Source organism: Meleagris gallopavo, chromosome 1 (assembly GCF_905368555.1).
Source record: "Meleagris gallopavo chromosome 1, MGAL_WU_HG_1.1, whole genome shotgun sequence".
NCBI classification, from domain to species: domain Eukaryota; kingdom Metazoa; phylum Chordata; class Aves; order Galliformes; family Phasianidae; genus Meleagris; species Meleagris gallopavo.
Window position 1 is genome coordinate 8,551,100 of NC_139404.1, and position 18,342 is coordinate 8,569,441.

The window sequence follows — 18,342 nt, forward strand, 5'->3', positions numbered from 1 at the left end:
TTAGTCTGGGCTCAGTGCCATGCTCGTGCAGCTATCCTGCTTCCAGTTCTGGAGGCAACTCATTCCAGACGAGATTTAACTTACTGCCTGTTACATGCTTACATACTTCCTTCATCACCGTAATAGTGCCTAGCCACAATGCTAACCATTTTTAGTTTATATATATATATATATTTAGTTTATATATATATAAACTAAAAACTATATAATCATGATTAAAACCATTTAGAAAATGTCATCCCTAAGAAAACTTTGGCCCTCATTTGCCAACTGGGCATCTTTGCAGCTGTGGATCCTTCATCAGCTGTCTCCTCTTCAACTCCTAAGCTTGGCAATTTAATATTACATGCTGCCTGAAAGTTTTCAGACATTGTAGAAAAGCAGATGCTCATCGAGATGATTTCATTTTGAGGTCTGATGTGTTGGAAATAGCCCAGATCCATACAGTATTTGTTTCTAGCTGTGATGAATTATGAGATGTAACAGCAAGCTTTGTCAGGTCTTTTGGCCTTGGGTGTGTCTCAAAATTGTAATTGGTCTTATTTTTTGTTTTTTTTTGGGGAGGGGAAGAGTGGGAATTATGATTTACAGATGAAGCAAAAATATGTAAGTTATGCTTACATATGAAGAAGTGTGACTGAATTTTACTGAGCCTTAGGGAAAATGAAAAAGAAATTGCAGTGTCAAGATAGAGCTTTAGAAGCTGGATTATGGACATGCAGCTGCACAACCTCTGAAGCAAACTCTAGAAACAAACCTAGTTGCCAGAGACTCATTGCCAGAATATGATGTTGGAAACCCAGCAGCTCGGAGGTAAGGAAGTTATTTGGAGTGAGGCACCTATGCTAATCTGAAGTCGCAGAATTCAGAGTGCTTCAATTTGGATTTTCGAGTATCTTTAAGATAGTAAGTGATGCCTTAGTGATTTTGGAAGTTTTCTTATGTGATAAAAATAAATTTCTCTGCTTTTTTCCTATCTGTACATTTATTAAAAAAGGGGCACTTCATGGCTTACTGTTCAAGCTTTTATGATATTTATTGAATAGTAATGAAATCTAAAGAGATCTGTAAGATATTGACCTACCTTTTTTCTGTTCTCATGCTTTTTCAGCTCTATGTTTGTGGTTGTGAATATTGTGATCACAGAGACTCACAATTGTGTCTTTAGGCATTTGAAAATTTCCAAGCTAAGAAAGTAATTAATTGACTTTCTCTTAAATTGGTAAAGATAAATGATGATTTTTTTAGAGGAAGATGCCTTCCATCTTCAACCCACATCACTCTTTGAAAGCTTTGAAATGTTTTCCACTGCGGATTGACAAGGAATTTTGGCCTACTTGGGGTCCCTGGAATGTGAAATTCAATATATTCTTATTTAAGAATGCAAAATTTTATAGCAAACTCAGGCTGATTGTTTCAGAAATAAATCAATTTATCTCAGTGCTGCATCACCCACTGTTTTATAAGACTTCAGTGTTAGGTTTCACAGTGCTCTTATTGCACTCAAAACATATAAATTCAGCCCTCCTCTATGATATTAGCTGCATGATTGTTCTGATTATCTGACTTGCCTGTGACTTCATGTTCAGGAGTGCTACATTTTGTAAGCTGAATGATTTTTTCTCTCTATTTTTTCTTCTACCTTGTCATTTTATATCCTCTTATGGATTTACAGCATCTAATTTACATTGAGTATATATGAGAGTTCAGATAAGAAACAAGTAAAGGCTAGTCAAACACAGAGGAATAAACCACAAACAGATTACAATCAAAAGTTGATTTTCCTGAGAGTTAATTAAATTTTTCGTTTAGTTCAGCCATCATTCTTTGCTCACTTCAATCTTCCATTGAAGTTAAAGTGCACAGACTAATGATAGATACAGTAGAGGACACCTATTTTGCGTAAGCCTTTGTATGGCTTTTGGGAGTGTTCTTAGCGCTGTTAAACCTGTTGGAGGTAATTTCAGCAGGATTACTGAATGGCCCTGCAGTATGATGATACTTTATCATTCAAAACTTAATTTTAGTATTTCATATGTCCCAACCACATTCAAATATGTTCTTTCTGATTCTTCTTATCTTACTCAGTTACCTTCTGGCTTTTTTTTTTTTTTTTCTTTTTTTAACATGCTTCGTTTTGATGATTAGATTTGGATCCCATCCAAATATAATTCAGCATAAATCTCTGAGTGTTATGTTTAAACACTTTCTAAAACAAAAATCAACATTTTCCATATTGATTCAAACAATTTTGCATGCTTCGTGTGACTACATTACCATTCTAAATGAAATAACACTAAACCTCCTTAAGAGAAAAGACCTCAAGCTAAAATGCTGTTTCTCACTCATGGTTCAGGGAGAGGGCATTTTCACATAGATGTGGCCTACTGTTGCAGTTTGAGCCATGGTTTTCAGTTGCAATAAAGACCCTCTTTCAGTGTTGTCTTTATGCCTACAAATGTGTGAAGGCCTAGAGTGGTATCCTTACCCATAGGTTTCACATCAGCTTTCCAATGGCATGGGTTGTGTGGTCAGAGGAGTAGGTCATTTTGCTGTATACTACTTAAGCAACATCCTAGTTTCAAGTTAAAGTCTTCCCTATTTCAGGTGTACTTTATTCATTTCAGCTAAAAACATCACAAGCAGGCTTGATACTAACTGCAGCTCTCCAGCAAGCTGCTGGCCATAGAGATTTGTTCCCTTCATGCCTAAGCCTGCTGTCTAGATAGAACATAGGTTGTGGCAAATGCTTATTTTTTTCTGTTTATTTTGGTTTTGATATCTATATTTGACTCTGGCTATGCAGTCAACTTTGTATGTGCACTATGCTCAACAAATGATTTGATCTACAAGTTTTAATCTTAGTCTGTACAAAATATAATTTAACCCCTCCAGTGCCTTTTGCAACAAGCAGTGCCATTTATACTAGCAGAAATATGTCAATCAGTACAAAGTAGTAGCAGGGTATGAGAGTAGTAAATCCACTGCACTAATGATGAGGACCATTTAGTCAAATTGCCTGACATGATGCCTTTGTTTCAAGATGGAGAAAGTAAGCAGGCAGCCAGGACAAGTTGTGCTTTAGCCTCTGGGCTGTGATAGACTATAATTTCAGAAAGGTACTCAGAAGTATCAGCCCTGGGGATCATAAAGCAGCCTGGGATTTTGCATCTCTGTATTCTAGAATTATGAGTTATAGAACCATAGAATTATTAAGGTTGGAAAAGACTACTAAGATCATCTTGTCCAACTATTTGTTTCAAGAGGTAACGGTACTGAAATATCATGAAAGATGTGGAATACTATTCTAAAAGGATTCTCTGTAAGCAGGTTTCCCTAGGGGGAAAGCTTAAAAGGCCAATCTGCAGGAAACTAGAGAAACTTTTGATTTTGTTTCTGGAGGAGATAAAGAATATTCAGTCGACACTCTGAGATGATCTGAGGAGATGTATAGAGCTATCAGATTGATGCATTAGCCTGGAAAGAAGGATGACTGAATTTAGTCCATGCTCTCTTGTTGACTCTGGCAGTTTCTATGAACAGTGTATTTACACTTTTGTTTCTCCTATCTAATTATATGCAAATGCAACAGTGGTGATAGATACCTTGCCATGTGCAATCCATAGGCTGAAGCCTTACTCTGCTCTGCCAGGTTAGTTTCAGCAAAGAATGTCCCTGTCAGTAAGTATGCTGTTCGTGAGGCTGAGTCTTGCTTGAATCCTGATCTTTGTATCAGCTACTTCAAACAGAAGTGTTACACATTAGCACTATGCCAAGATGGATTGGTATCTTATATGAAGTACACGCAATCCTATAACGAGAAAATTTCCCCATGAAAGATTGTCATCTCATATAAACAGCAGAATTCTTAAATAGAGTTGCTGCTCTCACTGGCAGATCGGATCAACTCGGAGAGATGAACTGATTTCCCAAGTTTACATAAGATATCCATGGCACAGAGCAGTTAAAGTTTTACATCACATGCACCTCTTTTCTCTTGTATATACTGCAAGTGTATTTTCACTCTCCCAGTCACACTAAATGTGTTGCTGGATGTTTTTGGGTCTGACCCAGAGCTTGCTGAAATGACAGGAGGAATCTTTCCTGTGATGTCAGTATGGTTTGGACCAGAAAAAACTTACTTTCCTATGTTACACCGGTATCTGAGTTGTGTAGGGACAGAAATAAAACATAAGTATTAAATGAAAACTGTGAAGAAAGACAGAAGCCCACTGATAGATTGTTGGCTATTTTTCCACTTAAAAAGACTGATAGAAGATTTTTGTTGATTTTTTTTTCCTTCCTTTTTCTTTTCTTGTTTATCTTTTCCTTTCCTTCAAAAAAGTACAGTTTTGCTGCTGGACATTCCATTTCCTTCTGGTAGTTGTGTAATGTAGCTAGACTGGCCATGAGGGAAGGACTCCAGAGCCTTCTGCATTTTCAGCACTTTTCCCCTCTGTTCTCTAGCATTTCCTTTTATTCAGGACAGAATGTCCTTTTGCACATCTTGGCTCTAATTAATAACCTGCTTCCAGAAATTCTGCTCTTTGTTTCTTTTTAATACATGTAATTTAAGTGGCTGTTCCAGATAATTACTTCTATGAATCACACTGTTTGACATCTTAGATGTTGATTCATTTTCAGAAAACTGCACTTTTTGTTCTAATGTTCAATTTGTCACTGTTAGTAACAAACAAATAAGAGATTTAAACCCCAAAGATCCAGGTGTTAGTTTTGTAGCATTCTGTTTCTCTGCCTACTGGATTCCAAGCCATACATTGGTGAATTCTACTGAAGCTGCATTGCTGCATTTTAATGTCTAAGATACAATATAATAGAAAATAGAGGCAACAGAAAATCTCTAAATAGATTTTTAAATCACTTGATTACAGGCAATATTATTTTTCTAATGGTTTTTATATTCACAATCAGCTGGTAACTGGTCTGTAACCAGAGGTTTTGAAAAACAAATTGTTTTATTTTGCTGTACATAAATTACAGATTACAAAGTTGAGATTTGCATAAAAGTCTCCTAAGGACAATACATTATATGACCTTGATTCTTCACAGATATTACATTTAAGTAGTTCTTTCTTTCTTTGGGAAACCCATATACTTACACGTTGTCATGGAGTTAACTAGATCAGTCTATGCACATGACAGGGGGGCAATAGGCCCATGGCCCCCCTGCCCCTCTCAGGACCCACAGAATGGGAAGGAAAAGGGAAAAGGAATAGGGAGATGAGAGCTGGGATCAAGGAAGGAAAAAAAAGCCAGCAGCAATGATCTATGGAGGAAAACTTATTTTACTGACTGTGATATCGGAATGCAAGATAACACAATATAATACAATCTAATTGAAATTGAGATTAATAAATCAAATAAAATAGAAGAGAGACAGAGTTCCTGAGACCTAGTGAAACCTGAAAAGCTTGGAACGGCTAGGAAAGCACCCTCCAGCACCCACTGCAAGGTAGTAAGAGACCGCCCAACCCAGAAGGGCCAGATCCCATGACTTCCGCGATGTACAGAGACAGGTACCTGGAATTCGGTCATTAACGCTTTAACTCCCAGTCAAATACTTGATGTTATGATGTGGAATACCAAAAACCAAATATCACAAAACCATGATGCATGTGAACCCAGACTAGCTGAGGATGTGCACAAAATATTTGAATTCTTATTGTGTCTTGTTAAAGATCTGATTTCTTACTCCAAATGATTATTTATAGTACCCAGTCATAAAAAAAACCGTTGACATGTGAAGATTGCTGTCAAATACAATTTCATTATTCACTTAAAATTTGCATTTAATTTGAAAGTAAATTGCATTTAATTCTAGTTTATTTCTCTTAAAATTATAATACTGGACTACTTTTGTAGATAATTTCCGTGTGTAGATCTTTTTGTAATCTTTCCTCAACACATGACAGATTGCACTGCCCACCTTCAAGTTAGCAATTATCTGAATTTCTAACTCATAAAAAAACTAGTAACTGAGACTTCACAGGCACTTTTTCCTGTTAAAAATAAGGTATTTCAGGTGGAAGCACTGGTATCTGCTACAGCTTGTGTGATTATGAAGCAGAAAGTGTTAATTAAACCTTTATTTATATTCAAAAAGATGTACGCAGTCCTAAGTGCCTTCATCTGTAATGTAACAAAGTTAATAGTAAACGCTGCTAATCCAGTGTGCTTAAAAGTGATATTTTTGGAGATAACATTTCAGATACTTGTGACTGCTCATCTGTTATGAGTAGATTAGCAATGTTTTTGGAATGAAGAGCTTGTTCGTGCTGCCCTCCCCTTCTCTCAGCGCTCAAAGTTGTCTTCTTGTCTCATCTCCCTGAAATATTTATTTCCTTGTCTACAGTACCAGTATCTCTTGTAAAAAAAAGCATTTCAATCCATCAAGTTGAGCACACGTTCTGACATTGTTAGATTGAGTTCTTGGTGTAAATCAGTCCAGCAGTCATTTTAGGACTGAGTAGCTTTGTGTTGATCCCCTCTTTCTGGTCACCTACGCATTAATTGGCCTCTGCTGTGGTGATTTTCTTTCCTCTGTCCGTTTTTTCTTATCCACTGACTACCTAGCCTGTACTCTTATTATATGAATACCAGCTTGCAGTATTTGAGCATATCAGTGATTTACTGCAGACTGATATTAACAATTGTTCCACGGAACGGATTTGTCTTTTCTGTACCAACCCAGTCTCAGACAGATTTTGGGGCCATATGCCCTTTGTCCAAGCACTCAGAGGTCAGTAACAATGAACTATGGTGGCCCAAGGGATACATAGCTGAGAAGGCAGACATGATACAAAGCTAATGAGTTTGTGAGTTTGTACCAGTGTGGTCTGAAGAAAAGGCAAATAATCTTCATCAGAGATTATGTTCTGAAGTAGCTGAAGCTTCAAGATATTTATCTCAGACTGACCACAAAATAATGTTAGGAAGGGAGGGACACACGTTATTCAAAGCATGGAGATGTCCAGAGATTTGTAAGACAACTGCTACTTGAGACTCAAGAAGCAGAGGAATGTCAATAGTTTTTGAACCTCTGTGCCTTCAGCTGAGCTAAACCCACCTATAGATAAAGCTGCTGCAGTCTTTGTCAATTCCTGCACTTTCTCAATTAGTGATAATACACCTATATTACGAAAGCAAAGACACAAAGGTATTACTCAGAAATAACATAAAGTGTTAAAGAGTATTATATGACTACTAATCAAACTGAAAATAAAATGAAAGAAATCCTCCTAAAAAAATGTTTATTTTGCTGTATTCAGCAATGAAAGTAGGAAGAAGCATATTAGTGGGTATGTCATTATATTATGAACACAAATATTTAAATCAGTGGAAGGTCCTTTGTGTCCTTGACTTCTACAACATAAATTTTTGAATCTCTGGCCTCAGAAGGACTTAGTAAATCACAAAGTGCTGGCTGGTCATTGAATTCCCCTTGCTCTTTTGTAAACATTACAGTATTATTGGCAACCTTTGGCTCTATCCTTCAAATTTAAGGCATATGTAGTGGATGCCTGTGCTAATTCAAGTAACATGGTTAACATCTTGTCCTGGCTTGAGACTGAGGAAATATGGACACATCTTAAATCCAGTGGAATTTTATGTCTTAAAGCACATAGCACTTGCTAAAACTGCTTCCTTCAAGCACAGGATTTGCTTCACACTACTCTCTAGGAAGTCAGTAGTGTTTAAAATAAACTTCTGCAAAAATATTCTGCTGGATCACAGCTTAGGGTGATAAAATGCAAGTACGGGTTTTCCAATCTCTTGAAGAAGTTGAACACTTCTTACAGCAGGAGCCTGAGCAAAGCAATGGTGATGTTTTCCCATTGCAACCCCACCACGTCTTGGTTCCCCCCCTCTAGGAGGGTTTCTCCTAGCCACGCTCTTAGTGACATCTCAGGATCCTGTGGCATTGTGGCACTGTGCCCCATCCACTAGAAATCTAAGTGGAAGCTCTGCAAAACAAGTATTGCTTTGCTAATCTGCATTGCCAGAGGAACAAAAAAGCTTAGAGTTTGTTGGTGTGTTTTGTTTCTTTTAAAGAATCTTTCTTGCATCTTTGTAATTGTTTGTTTTTAATTAGTCCACAAAGTTTTTCTGTCGTGCCTTTGAACAGAACACACGCATGCAGAGCTTATTTTTCCTATTGGCTTAAGACTGCTAGTTTTGACACCTTTGTAATAAATCTGTTGGCTAGATGCAAAGCTTCGGGCTTGGCAGGTCTTCAGGAAATCAAGAGGGGAGGTAGCAATACTTGAAAGAGCAGTTCCAAAGGCTATAGATTAGTTGGAATCATTTCCAACTGAGCTAACCTATTTAAAAGTAGCAAATACATGAAAAGGGAAAATGGTTAGAGTGAATTACCAAAGAAGTGTTACTTCTGGTGAAGTGAATTTCAGCACAAAAGTCCAACTTTCTGAATGTCTCTAATATTTATGCCCCAACCCCAAAGGACCAAATACACTCCATGGAGATACTATGTAATCCCTACCACCTGCTGTTTCCTACTGTCTGGTTTCATACCTTCAGAATTGCAAAGCTGATTTGAAAAAATAATAATAAAAATTTCTCATGGTGAAACCAGATGGGATGAATATTTATGACCAACGTTGTAGCGCTTGTATTACCAGGTCCAATAAGCTTTAAAGTTTGTAACAAGTAGGCATCTTCATGGGGTAATTCAGAATATATATCTGGGGGACTACTTTTAGCAATGAGAACATTTCCCTTAAGGGTTTGAATTCTTGGATGCTGCTGGAGTATCATTATCCTTACAGATGTCAAGCTGAAAAAATTTGGGGCCTAAATAGCACTGCAGAAACTAAATACATCTGGGTTTTTTTGAGCCTTCAGAGACAGATAAATGTCATTCATTAAATTCTTCATATATTCAGTGGAAGGAGGAAAGCTCCTAGGCAAACTTCTTGTTCTGTCTTCCAAAAGCAACTCCTCCTACACTATCTTTTCTCCCTCTTTTTTTTTTTTTTTTTTTTTTTTCTCCCCTGAAAATCAGTGACTACCACTTTTTCATATTCCTTCTCATAATCTTCAATATTTTGAAAAACATCTGTCATGGTATTCTATTTCCCTCGAAGGAAAATTTTGGAAAATCCCCAAATATTTTGGAAACATCTTTATTCTTCAGTGTAGTTGGATGGAGTTAGTGTATCCTGTCTCCCTTCCACCTGCCTAACTGGAGCAAGTGGGATCATAGGATCAAAGTCAATATAAGGACACCTACCTTTTGAAGAGGATTATTCAAATTTCAAGTGGCTCCATACAATACTTTTCTTTCTCCAGTAACTAGAAAGAATTTGGGCATGTGTGCTCATATCTTGGAAACCTCAATTAAAAAAAAAAAAAATAAAAAAGTTTTTTAAAAATGTCTTTTATGGAGGATGAAATGATATTTCCATAACAGAGATTATTAAAATAACATGAGTGGTTTCTTCTGGAATGCATATTTTTGTGTAGTGTATAAACAAAACAAACAACACAGTATTTACATCCCTGGAACCTCTGATGAGTATAGTTTTTCTCCTTTGAGAAGCCTATCCTGAATGTTCCTTATTATTTCTGAGTTTGCAAACAATTCTTGAAGAACCACTGATTGCAAAAATTTGCACTGCAGAGAACAAAAAATCACATTATATAACATATGTTTCACAGCATTTCAGTTCTTGAACTGTTCTGAGAACACTGCAAATTTATTTAGGCATAATCAGAAAATTTCAATCACTCATTCTAATAAATGACTACTGGAGCTACTTATGAAAAGACTGTCCTTCACTTTGCATCCTGTGTTACAATGGCTCTTATTTGTTTAATAATTTACTCTCTTTATATTATTTTTATTAGAATGACATGGGAGGTCAGCGGAGCCTAATAAACAAATGGACTACTTTTCTGAAAGCCAGACTTGTGTGTTCAATACCTGGTCCTGAGGGAGCCGACACACATTTTGATGAGCTGCGTAAGTTGATTTATCTTTAATAGCTTATTTTGTCATCAGATTTGCTTGTACTTCTTTTTTTCTTATTATTCTTTACAGAAATACACATCTTATTCTGATTTTATTAATTTTCCAAGCAGTACTGATAGTGTCTAAGAAGGGTGATTGTTGTAAGCAATCTGAGAGAAACAGACAGTCCTATATGTCAGCCAGACTCTACCCTTAGAGAAGTGTATTGCCTACCTGGGGTCCTGGTGAGGGATACTTCTAGGAAACCTTCCAGTCTGATTCATCCCTCTGGTTATTATCCTTTATTGATAGTTCAGGTCAGAAGTGATGAAGTCACTGAGAGAAGACTGAGAAATGTCAAAAGGAACTTCAGAACATTGGAATGGTTAGTTGATGGAGCAGGAGTACAGGTGGTGTTCTCCTCTATCCTCTCAGTGCTAGTAAGGGTTACTGAGAGGATCAGGAAAACCCATCTCATAAATATGTGTCTGAGAGACTGGTGCAATTGCAGGATTATTTATTTATCTATCTATCTATCTATCTATCTATCTATCTATCTATCTACCTATTTATTTATTTATTTATTTATTTAATACATGGGACAGTTTACTTGGCACCTGGTCTGATATCTTCAGATGGGTCTCACCTGTCTCATAGGGGGAAATGGATCCTAGCCCAGGAGCTGGCTGCAGTGATTACCAGGGGTTAGTACTGGGGCTTGTCCTGTCAGTTTCTTCATTGATGACCTGGACAAAAGGATTGAGTGCAACATCTGTAAGTTTGCAGATGACATCAAGTTGGCTGGAAGTGTCAATTTGCCTGAGGGTAGGAAAGCCTACAGAGGGATCTGGGCAGGCTGGATCACTGTGCTGAGGCCAATGGGATGAAGTTCAGCAAGACCAAGTGCTGGGCCTTGCACTTTGGCCACAACAAACACATGCAGTGCTACAGGCTGGGGCAGAGTGGCTGGAAGACTGCACGGAAGAAATGGACATGGGGCTGCTGGTTGATGCTCTGCTAAATGTGATGCAGCAGTATGCCCAGGTGGCCAAGAAGAACAATGGCATCTTGGCTTGTATCAGAAACAGTGTTGCCAGCAGAAGCAAAGAAGTGATCATTCCTCTGTACCCAGTTCTGTTGAGGCTGCACCGTGAGTACTGTGTTTAGTTTTGGACCCCTCTGGAAAGTAAAAAAACAACAAGAAAGATATGGAGGCCCTGGAGCATGTCCAGAGAAGGGCAACAAAGCTGTGAGAGGTCTGGAGCACAGGCCTTAGGAACTGAGGTCGTTTAGTCTGGAGAAGGGGATGCTTGGAGGAGATCTTATTGGTCTCTACAGCTACCCAAAGGAAGGTTGAGGTGAGGTGGGGTCAGCCTCTTCTCCCATGTGACTAGTGATAGAACTAGAGAGAATGGCCTCACGTTGCGCCAGGGGAGATTCAGGCTGGATGATAGGAAAAACTTCTCCAAAAGAGTGTTCAGGTGCTGGAATGGGCTGCCCAGAGAAGGGGTTGAGTTACTGTCCCTGGTGGTGTTCAAGGAATGTTTAGATATTGTATTAAAAGACATAGTTCAGTTGGGAATTATTGGTGGTAGGTGGATGGTTGGACTGGATGATCTTGGAGGTCTTTTCCAACCTTGGTGATTCTATGATTTTATGATTCCATCTCCATCTTTTACCTAAAGTCATTGATTATAACTTGAATTAATCTTATTAGAATTATGGTGTTTATAACTCCTCAAGCTGGAAAGTAAAAATATGGTTTTGTCTAAAAACAGGCTATCTGCAAATGGACAATTGACAGATTATCAACACAAATTCACTCAGCAGAAATTAGACAAAAGTAACCTTCTATTTTTACAAATATCATAACTGTAAGTGATAAATACAGAGATGTTCAATGTTTGCTTAATAATAATAATTTAAAAATCACAATGTTTTCCCATTACAGAAGATATATTCTTGCTTTCTACAAGAGATGAGAGAAACCCTCTTGTATATGGAGTCTTCACTACAACAAGGTATGTCTTAGGATCATGTTTGCCTTCGGAAACAAATGCAGGAAGTCTTAATCAGGGATGTATTAATTAATGAACCTCTCAGCTATGATATTGAGGTACTTTAAGTAGAATTTTTATAAAGGAAATAAATAATTATTTTGTCTTTGAAACTTTTGAATTAAATGTACTTAAGGACTAGGTATGCACTTCACAGTGGAATTGCAAAGAAAAATTGCCAATGACTCCTCAGTTAAGAGGTAACCACTATACTGGCTCCACAGCAGATATAACCAAATAAAATATTTACAATTGAATGAATTGCAACATAGTGACATAATCATAATAGTTGAGAAATGACACACGGAACCTATTGAACACTAGAAAAAATAACAGTCTATCAAATGCTCCCAAAAGCTAACAAGACCAGGTATTATCTGAGCAAAGCTTAGTCTTGTAATGACAGTGACACATAATATCTGTAGTTATCAGACCTGTCCATATTGTCTGTTATTTAGCACCACTTATATTAACTCTCAGGTGTAGGATTGATTGAAAACCTTTCACACTCACTGGAATTACTGAATTGATTCACCAGATGAGGTATGCTCTGAAAATGAGCTTACAGTGTGCTTATCAGCCTGTATTCTTCTCAGCTCTGTCTTCAAGGGCTCTGCAGTTTGTGTCTACAGCATGGCAGATATCAGAGCTGTTTTCAATGGCCCTTATGCTCATAAAGAGAGTGCAGATCATCGATGGGTGCAATATGAAGGTCGTATCCCCTATCCCAGACCTGGTACAGTAAGTGTCTCCTTAATTACACACTTCTATCTTTACCCAAAGACAATCATCCTTTTCTATCCTCCATAGACTGTCAATTTATATTTTCCACTCAGGCAGGATGTTTCAAATTATCCTCACAACCCTCTCTCTTCTGTTGAGAGCTCAGACTTCTACCTACCCTTTTTCAGTTTATGTATATAAATATGCATTTTCCACTTCTCTGACATAACATTGTGTCCAGACCATTTCCTGATTTTCTCTCTTATTGTGGTCTCCTGCTGTCCAGCTCTATTTCTATCTGTTGGGATCACATCTGAGGTGCCAACACTTCATAAAAAGCCAAATCCATTTTTTTTATGAGCATTAAATTATGATTAGGTATTTAATTTGGAGTCTTGTATTTCTGTTATCTCTGTTAAAATCCCATTTCTTGAGATATGGTCACTGATTCTATTCTGTATGTTTGTGCATGTGTTCTGTTTTGATATAAAATAAGGAGTGAGTTGCTGCAGACATGATGTGATGGAATAAAAGTGATAGGAAGAAAGATGAAGTTTAATATCTGGAAATACTCTACATCTGTGATACCTTAGATGCAATGATTAAGCCAAAACAAAGAGGAAAATGTTGAAAGAATTTAGTAAAGAACACTTATCATACTTTTGTCTTGGTATTAAATTTGGAAAAGCACTGGCATACATTGCTGATGAAGAGGAAAACAGTATTTCTAGAAAATACATTTATTTTTGAAGTGTCAGCAAAACTTTGAGCAACTCTTGGTACATACAATTTGGAAGAGCAGTGGTTTAACAGTAAAACAGCTATGGGATAGTTTTCTTGGTCTAGTGCTCATTCAACTAGGTAGTAGTAAGAAGCAAAACAAATACAGCCAAACTCTAAGCTACTGAGGTTGAGATGCTGCTGGTACCTTGCCTAGAGGCCATTTGAGTGTCTTCACACAATTTCTCTGACAGCAGCATTACCATAACCATTGTTTGAAGTCCTATTATCTAACTAATTATCTAACTAATTATTTAGCTTTTCATTTCATTCTTTTCCTTGTTTTTCTATGTTTTCTTCATTATCCTTCCAATAGATCCAACTGCTTGGTCCATTCCCAGTCTGTCTATGGCTCTTGGTTGTTCATAGCACAATTCATGCTCTGTGCTCTGATTCCCTTCTCTCAGCTTCAGACTGGTGGGAAAGGAAGTCTTTCCATAAAGAGTAAGGCAGCTCCAGCAATTGATTCAAACTGCCTAGAATCTGCATTACTGGAGCAAATAAGATCCTAATTTAGACGCTTACGCATCTCTCTCTCATGCAGAATATATGGCACCCCCAGAAAAGAAGATTACATTTAATTCTTCTATTATTATTTTTTCAGCATGTGCAACTCCATTACTGGTTTAGAAGTGCAGATGCATTTAGTTTTAAGTACAAAAATGGTGCCAGTGAGAACAATAGCTGGTCCCATGGCATCTAAAGAGATTAAAATAACTCTCTTGAAAACCTTACAGTGCCCCATAAGGATGAACACTCGGCACAGATAGACGGGTCATAAGCTCATTGCATTTTTGAGTGTATTAGCCATCACATGGTTGAGCTGGGATTCGCAAGGAAGGAAATGTCATGCTGGAGCATGTCAGTGCTGATCTTTATCGCTCATTTGAATATCCATGCTCAACAAGTATTTTCAAAGTTGGAAAGTTTAAAGAAAATGGATATTTTCCGTAAGCCACCCCTTAAATCTCTAACGGCTTCCCTTAAGCACTTGATAACAGCTATGAGAAAATGGTCTCATAAAAATCCTTAGGAACTCTGGATTTCTGTAGGAGTTTGTCTGACCACAAGCTGAGAAGGGGAGTGGATTTTGCTGAAACAAGATCTCTGGAGAAAGATATCTGTAATGTTTACTATGTAGATAAGGTAAATTTATTACTGCATTTGTCTTAGTGAGCCGGAATAGTCTCAGATTGAAAGAAACTTTAGGTTTGGTGGTTTAAACTTTAGGTTTAAGATAGCATACCCAAAGAAGAATTAGATTCATGCCATTCATTTTGAAGTGAGCTAGGCCAAATGTATGAATCTGAACAGATTTAGGCTGAGATCTAAAAAAGCAACACAGTGCTTGAAGGCAAGGAAAAGAAGCAGCACACCATGTGCCCACAGAGTGCTGCAATGTGTCTAAATGCAAAAGTGCTCTTTTGTAAAGATTAATTTCACCATTTCTTGCTAGCTATGGGGTGATTCAGGAATGCTTAGAACAAAGCCAGAGGGATAATCTGTCCATTTCTTAAAGTTACTGGAGCATTTTTGAAATTTAAGCTTTACTTAGTGCTATAGTGTTAGCTACAGCTTAGCATAGTCAGCACTGCCCCTATTTTCTATTTCTCGCATTTGAAGTTACTGGCAAAGTCTAAAAATGGCATTACTAGGAAATGCTTTTCCTTTGATGTTTTGCTTTGAGGTAAGAATTGACTTCCTTTCAGCATTTATACAGAAGCAGGAGACTGCTCACCCTAATTTAACTTCTGTCTCAGCTGTCTTTATCTCCTAAGTAAACAAAGCTGTTCACTATAGAGGCTGCGACCACTTTGATATTGAAATTTTGACAAAATGCTTCCTGCGGCACTTTGTGTCGGAGATAAACTCTCAACATGGCTGTGATGTCATACCTTGCTGGTGCTGAGCATCTTGCAGGTGATGCAGTGAGGTCTGCCTGCCCTCTGGCGTCTGCAGGACTCTTGACTGGGCTGAGTGCTGCTCAGGTGCAGTACAACGTGCGGCTCTTCTCTCCAACTTCTCTTGGCAGTATTAAAGAGCACGTGGATGTCATATAAATTTAATGGAGACAAGGCTTGTAATCTCTTTCAATTTGGAAAAAAAAATAAATTAAAAAAAAAAAACACATAGAAGGTAGCCCTGTATATAAAGGGCTGTTTGAAAATCAAGAGAGCTTTTGCTTTATTTTCCTGAGCTGTTTTAAAATTGGACTTGTGTATCTGCAGCTGTCCCCTGATAACAGATCCAGTTTTCTTCCAGTCTCTTAGGGTTTCACCAAGGAAATTATCCTTTGATAAAGGGATCATCAGGCACTTCCTGTAAAATGTGTTCCTGGATTCTCAAGTAGAGTTTACATAATGTCCTCCCAGTCATAACAGAAGACATTTGAACAAGATTTTCAGTGAAGTGGGAGAAAATAACTGTTTTAGTATATTTATACATCCGTAAATATTGCAGTATCAAAAGACCTCACGCTGCATATATCCTATTTGAAAATTCTGATGAGGTACATAGGAACCATCATCATTTCATTGACAGTGAACAAATGTCACTGTCATATTTTGAGCAGAATCTGTGTTTAAAGATGCAGGTTAACAATCTGCTCTACCACAGTGCCTAAGTATTTAATTGCAATTCAAGGAAACACTGAATACAATGAGTCTGGATTTCTAACTAACTGATTTGCCAAAGATTCCCCCCGAAAAGATCTGAATGAGCAGAGTAAGAATCTTGCATCTAATTGCAGTCTTAGCTACAAGAAGCATCCAGCACAGCAGCCACTGCTTTTCTTCATTTGCATTTTGTATCTTGCTTCTTCCCACTTCAGATCTGAGTACTGAGATCCTGTTTTCTTTTAATTCTTTTAATATTTATTTGAATAAATTACTTAATTATTTCTTTTTATTCTCTTATTTTAATTTTTTTTAAAAAGTTTCTGTATCCTCAGATCCTTCTGTGATTTTTCTCACCTTTCTCTTTTGTTTTTTTTTCTCTCCCTTTCCTTAGTGAAACCTCTTTGTTTTTTTTTCTGCTAACCCAGTGCACAGGCTGATGGAGGTGTGTTGTCCATCCCACCAGGACTTGGCTGAGCCACTGAGAAATACTGGCTGCCAAAAGCCTTTCCTTGTCCTCATGTCTGGTTAGTTTTGCTGTTTTAATAAGAGCATAAAACATCGAGGGTTGCACAGGTTTCCCTTGTTATTTTTAGACTTATCTTCCTCTTTTACCTGATCTTTTATGGGATAGACTGCATTCTTTGCTTCTCCAATTCCTGTCTCCTTTGATCTCCCCACTGTAAATGAGGCTGCTTAATTAAGTGAAATGTTTCCCTTTATGGGCTTATTTTCCTGAGAAAGCCTCCTCCACCTCCTCCTACGTACCAACATGTTTTCTTGAACATGAATCACCTCTCAATTCATTGCAGCCTTTCAAAATGCTGCAAACTCAGTCACCTTTCCAGCTTGAGGAGGTCAGCAGAGAATTGCACTGTGCCACCTGCAAAGTCAAGTTCACTCACCTAGCTGCCTCCTACGGTTATATACACATTAATGGTTTCTTATGTCTGCCTTTGCTGTCAGCCACACAGGTGTGTTAAATGGAAGAGCAATACAGAGGGTTCAATATAATCACTGTTACAGGATAGAACAAATCTCATACATCCAGTGGAACACAGTCTCTTTGTAAATAATGTCTCTATTTACTGTGTAGCTCTGATAAGACTATAGAAAAGAAGCCACAGACTGTTTAGGACACTCAGAAACCAAGTTTTTTTCTTCAGAATGGCTGAGTCTACGACAGCATGTGAGTGCCTAAGCCCCAAGAGTCATTCCTTAGCTGCCATCTATACCACAGAAAGTCCTAAACTACAAGTATCCAATTTTCTGAGGTAGTTCTGGGCATCACACCAGTCCTTGGCATTACATCTTAGTCCCTCAGTCCTCAGACTCTGCATTTCTCACTGAAATTATAATAGATTCACAGACTCATAGAATGGCTTAGCTTGGAAGGGATGTTAAAGACCATCTCGTTCCAATACAGCTGCCATGAATAGAGTTGCCAACTACCAGATCAGGCCGCCCCAGGCCTCATCCAACCTGGCCTTGAACACTTCCAGGGATGAGACATACACAGTCTCTCCATACAGTCTGTGCCAGTGCCTCATTATCCTTTATATGCACATAAAACTCAATTTGTTCAAAACAGTAGTGACTAGCTGAAGGTAATTCAATTTCTCCACTTTTTGCTTGGTAACTATAGCAGAACTCATTTAAAGTTTGGAAGACTTTACCTTGAACTGCAGGAGAATGTTGATTATGTGGCTATATTAACTATTTACTGGTTAAATACTCATTCTCTGATAGCTAGAGCAAGAAGGAGTGTGCCAGTATTAGTTCCTGGCTATGCCTTAGAGGCAGTGTCTAATGCTCTGCAGGGCTTTCCAGTGGAAAAGAAATCTTCTCCCTTTCTGGTTAATGTCTGAGCAACATTCTTACTACTTTTGGCTAAGCTGAAACCCTGAAAAGTGAAACAACTTCAAGAGGAAGGACAGGGCTCCTCCTAGGATGGCTCTGGTCTGTGTGCCTGAAACAGAGCTGACTGCTCCAGCAGAAGACACACCCAGGTGAAGGCATCCAGTTCTCCAAAATGAGACCGATTTAAAAGCTGTTTCATTCCTTCATATTTCACACTGGCTACTTCAAATGTCCCCAAGAGAGTGCCTTACTAATGTGGTGCTTCTTTCCCCTTGTGAAATGCATCAAAATTGCAAGCCTGGACATTGCAAAATCC

The 18,342-nt window shown here is 37.9% G+C and overlaps 1 protein-coding gene across 2 annotated transcripts in view; it reads left to right on the top strand.

The window, feature by feature from the left end:
• Positions 1-18,342, top strand: part of SEMA3D (semaphorin 3D) — a 142,498-nt gene that overhangs the window by 93,442 nt on the left and 30,714 nt on the right. For both annotated transcript variants that reach the window (XM_010715211.4, XM_010715144.4), the window contains exons 9-11: positions 9,889-10,003; positions 11,943-12,012; positions 12,645-12,789. In XM_010715211.4, coding sequence (XP_010713513.1) covers positions 9,889-10,003; positions 11,943-12,012; positions 12,645-12,789 — 330 coding nt within the window. The remainder of the gene's footprint in view (positions 1-9,888; positions 10,004-11,942; positions 12,013-12,644; positions 12,790-18,342) is intronic.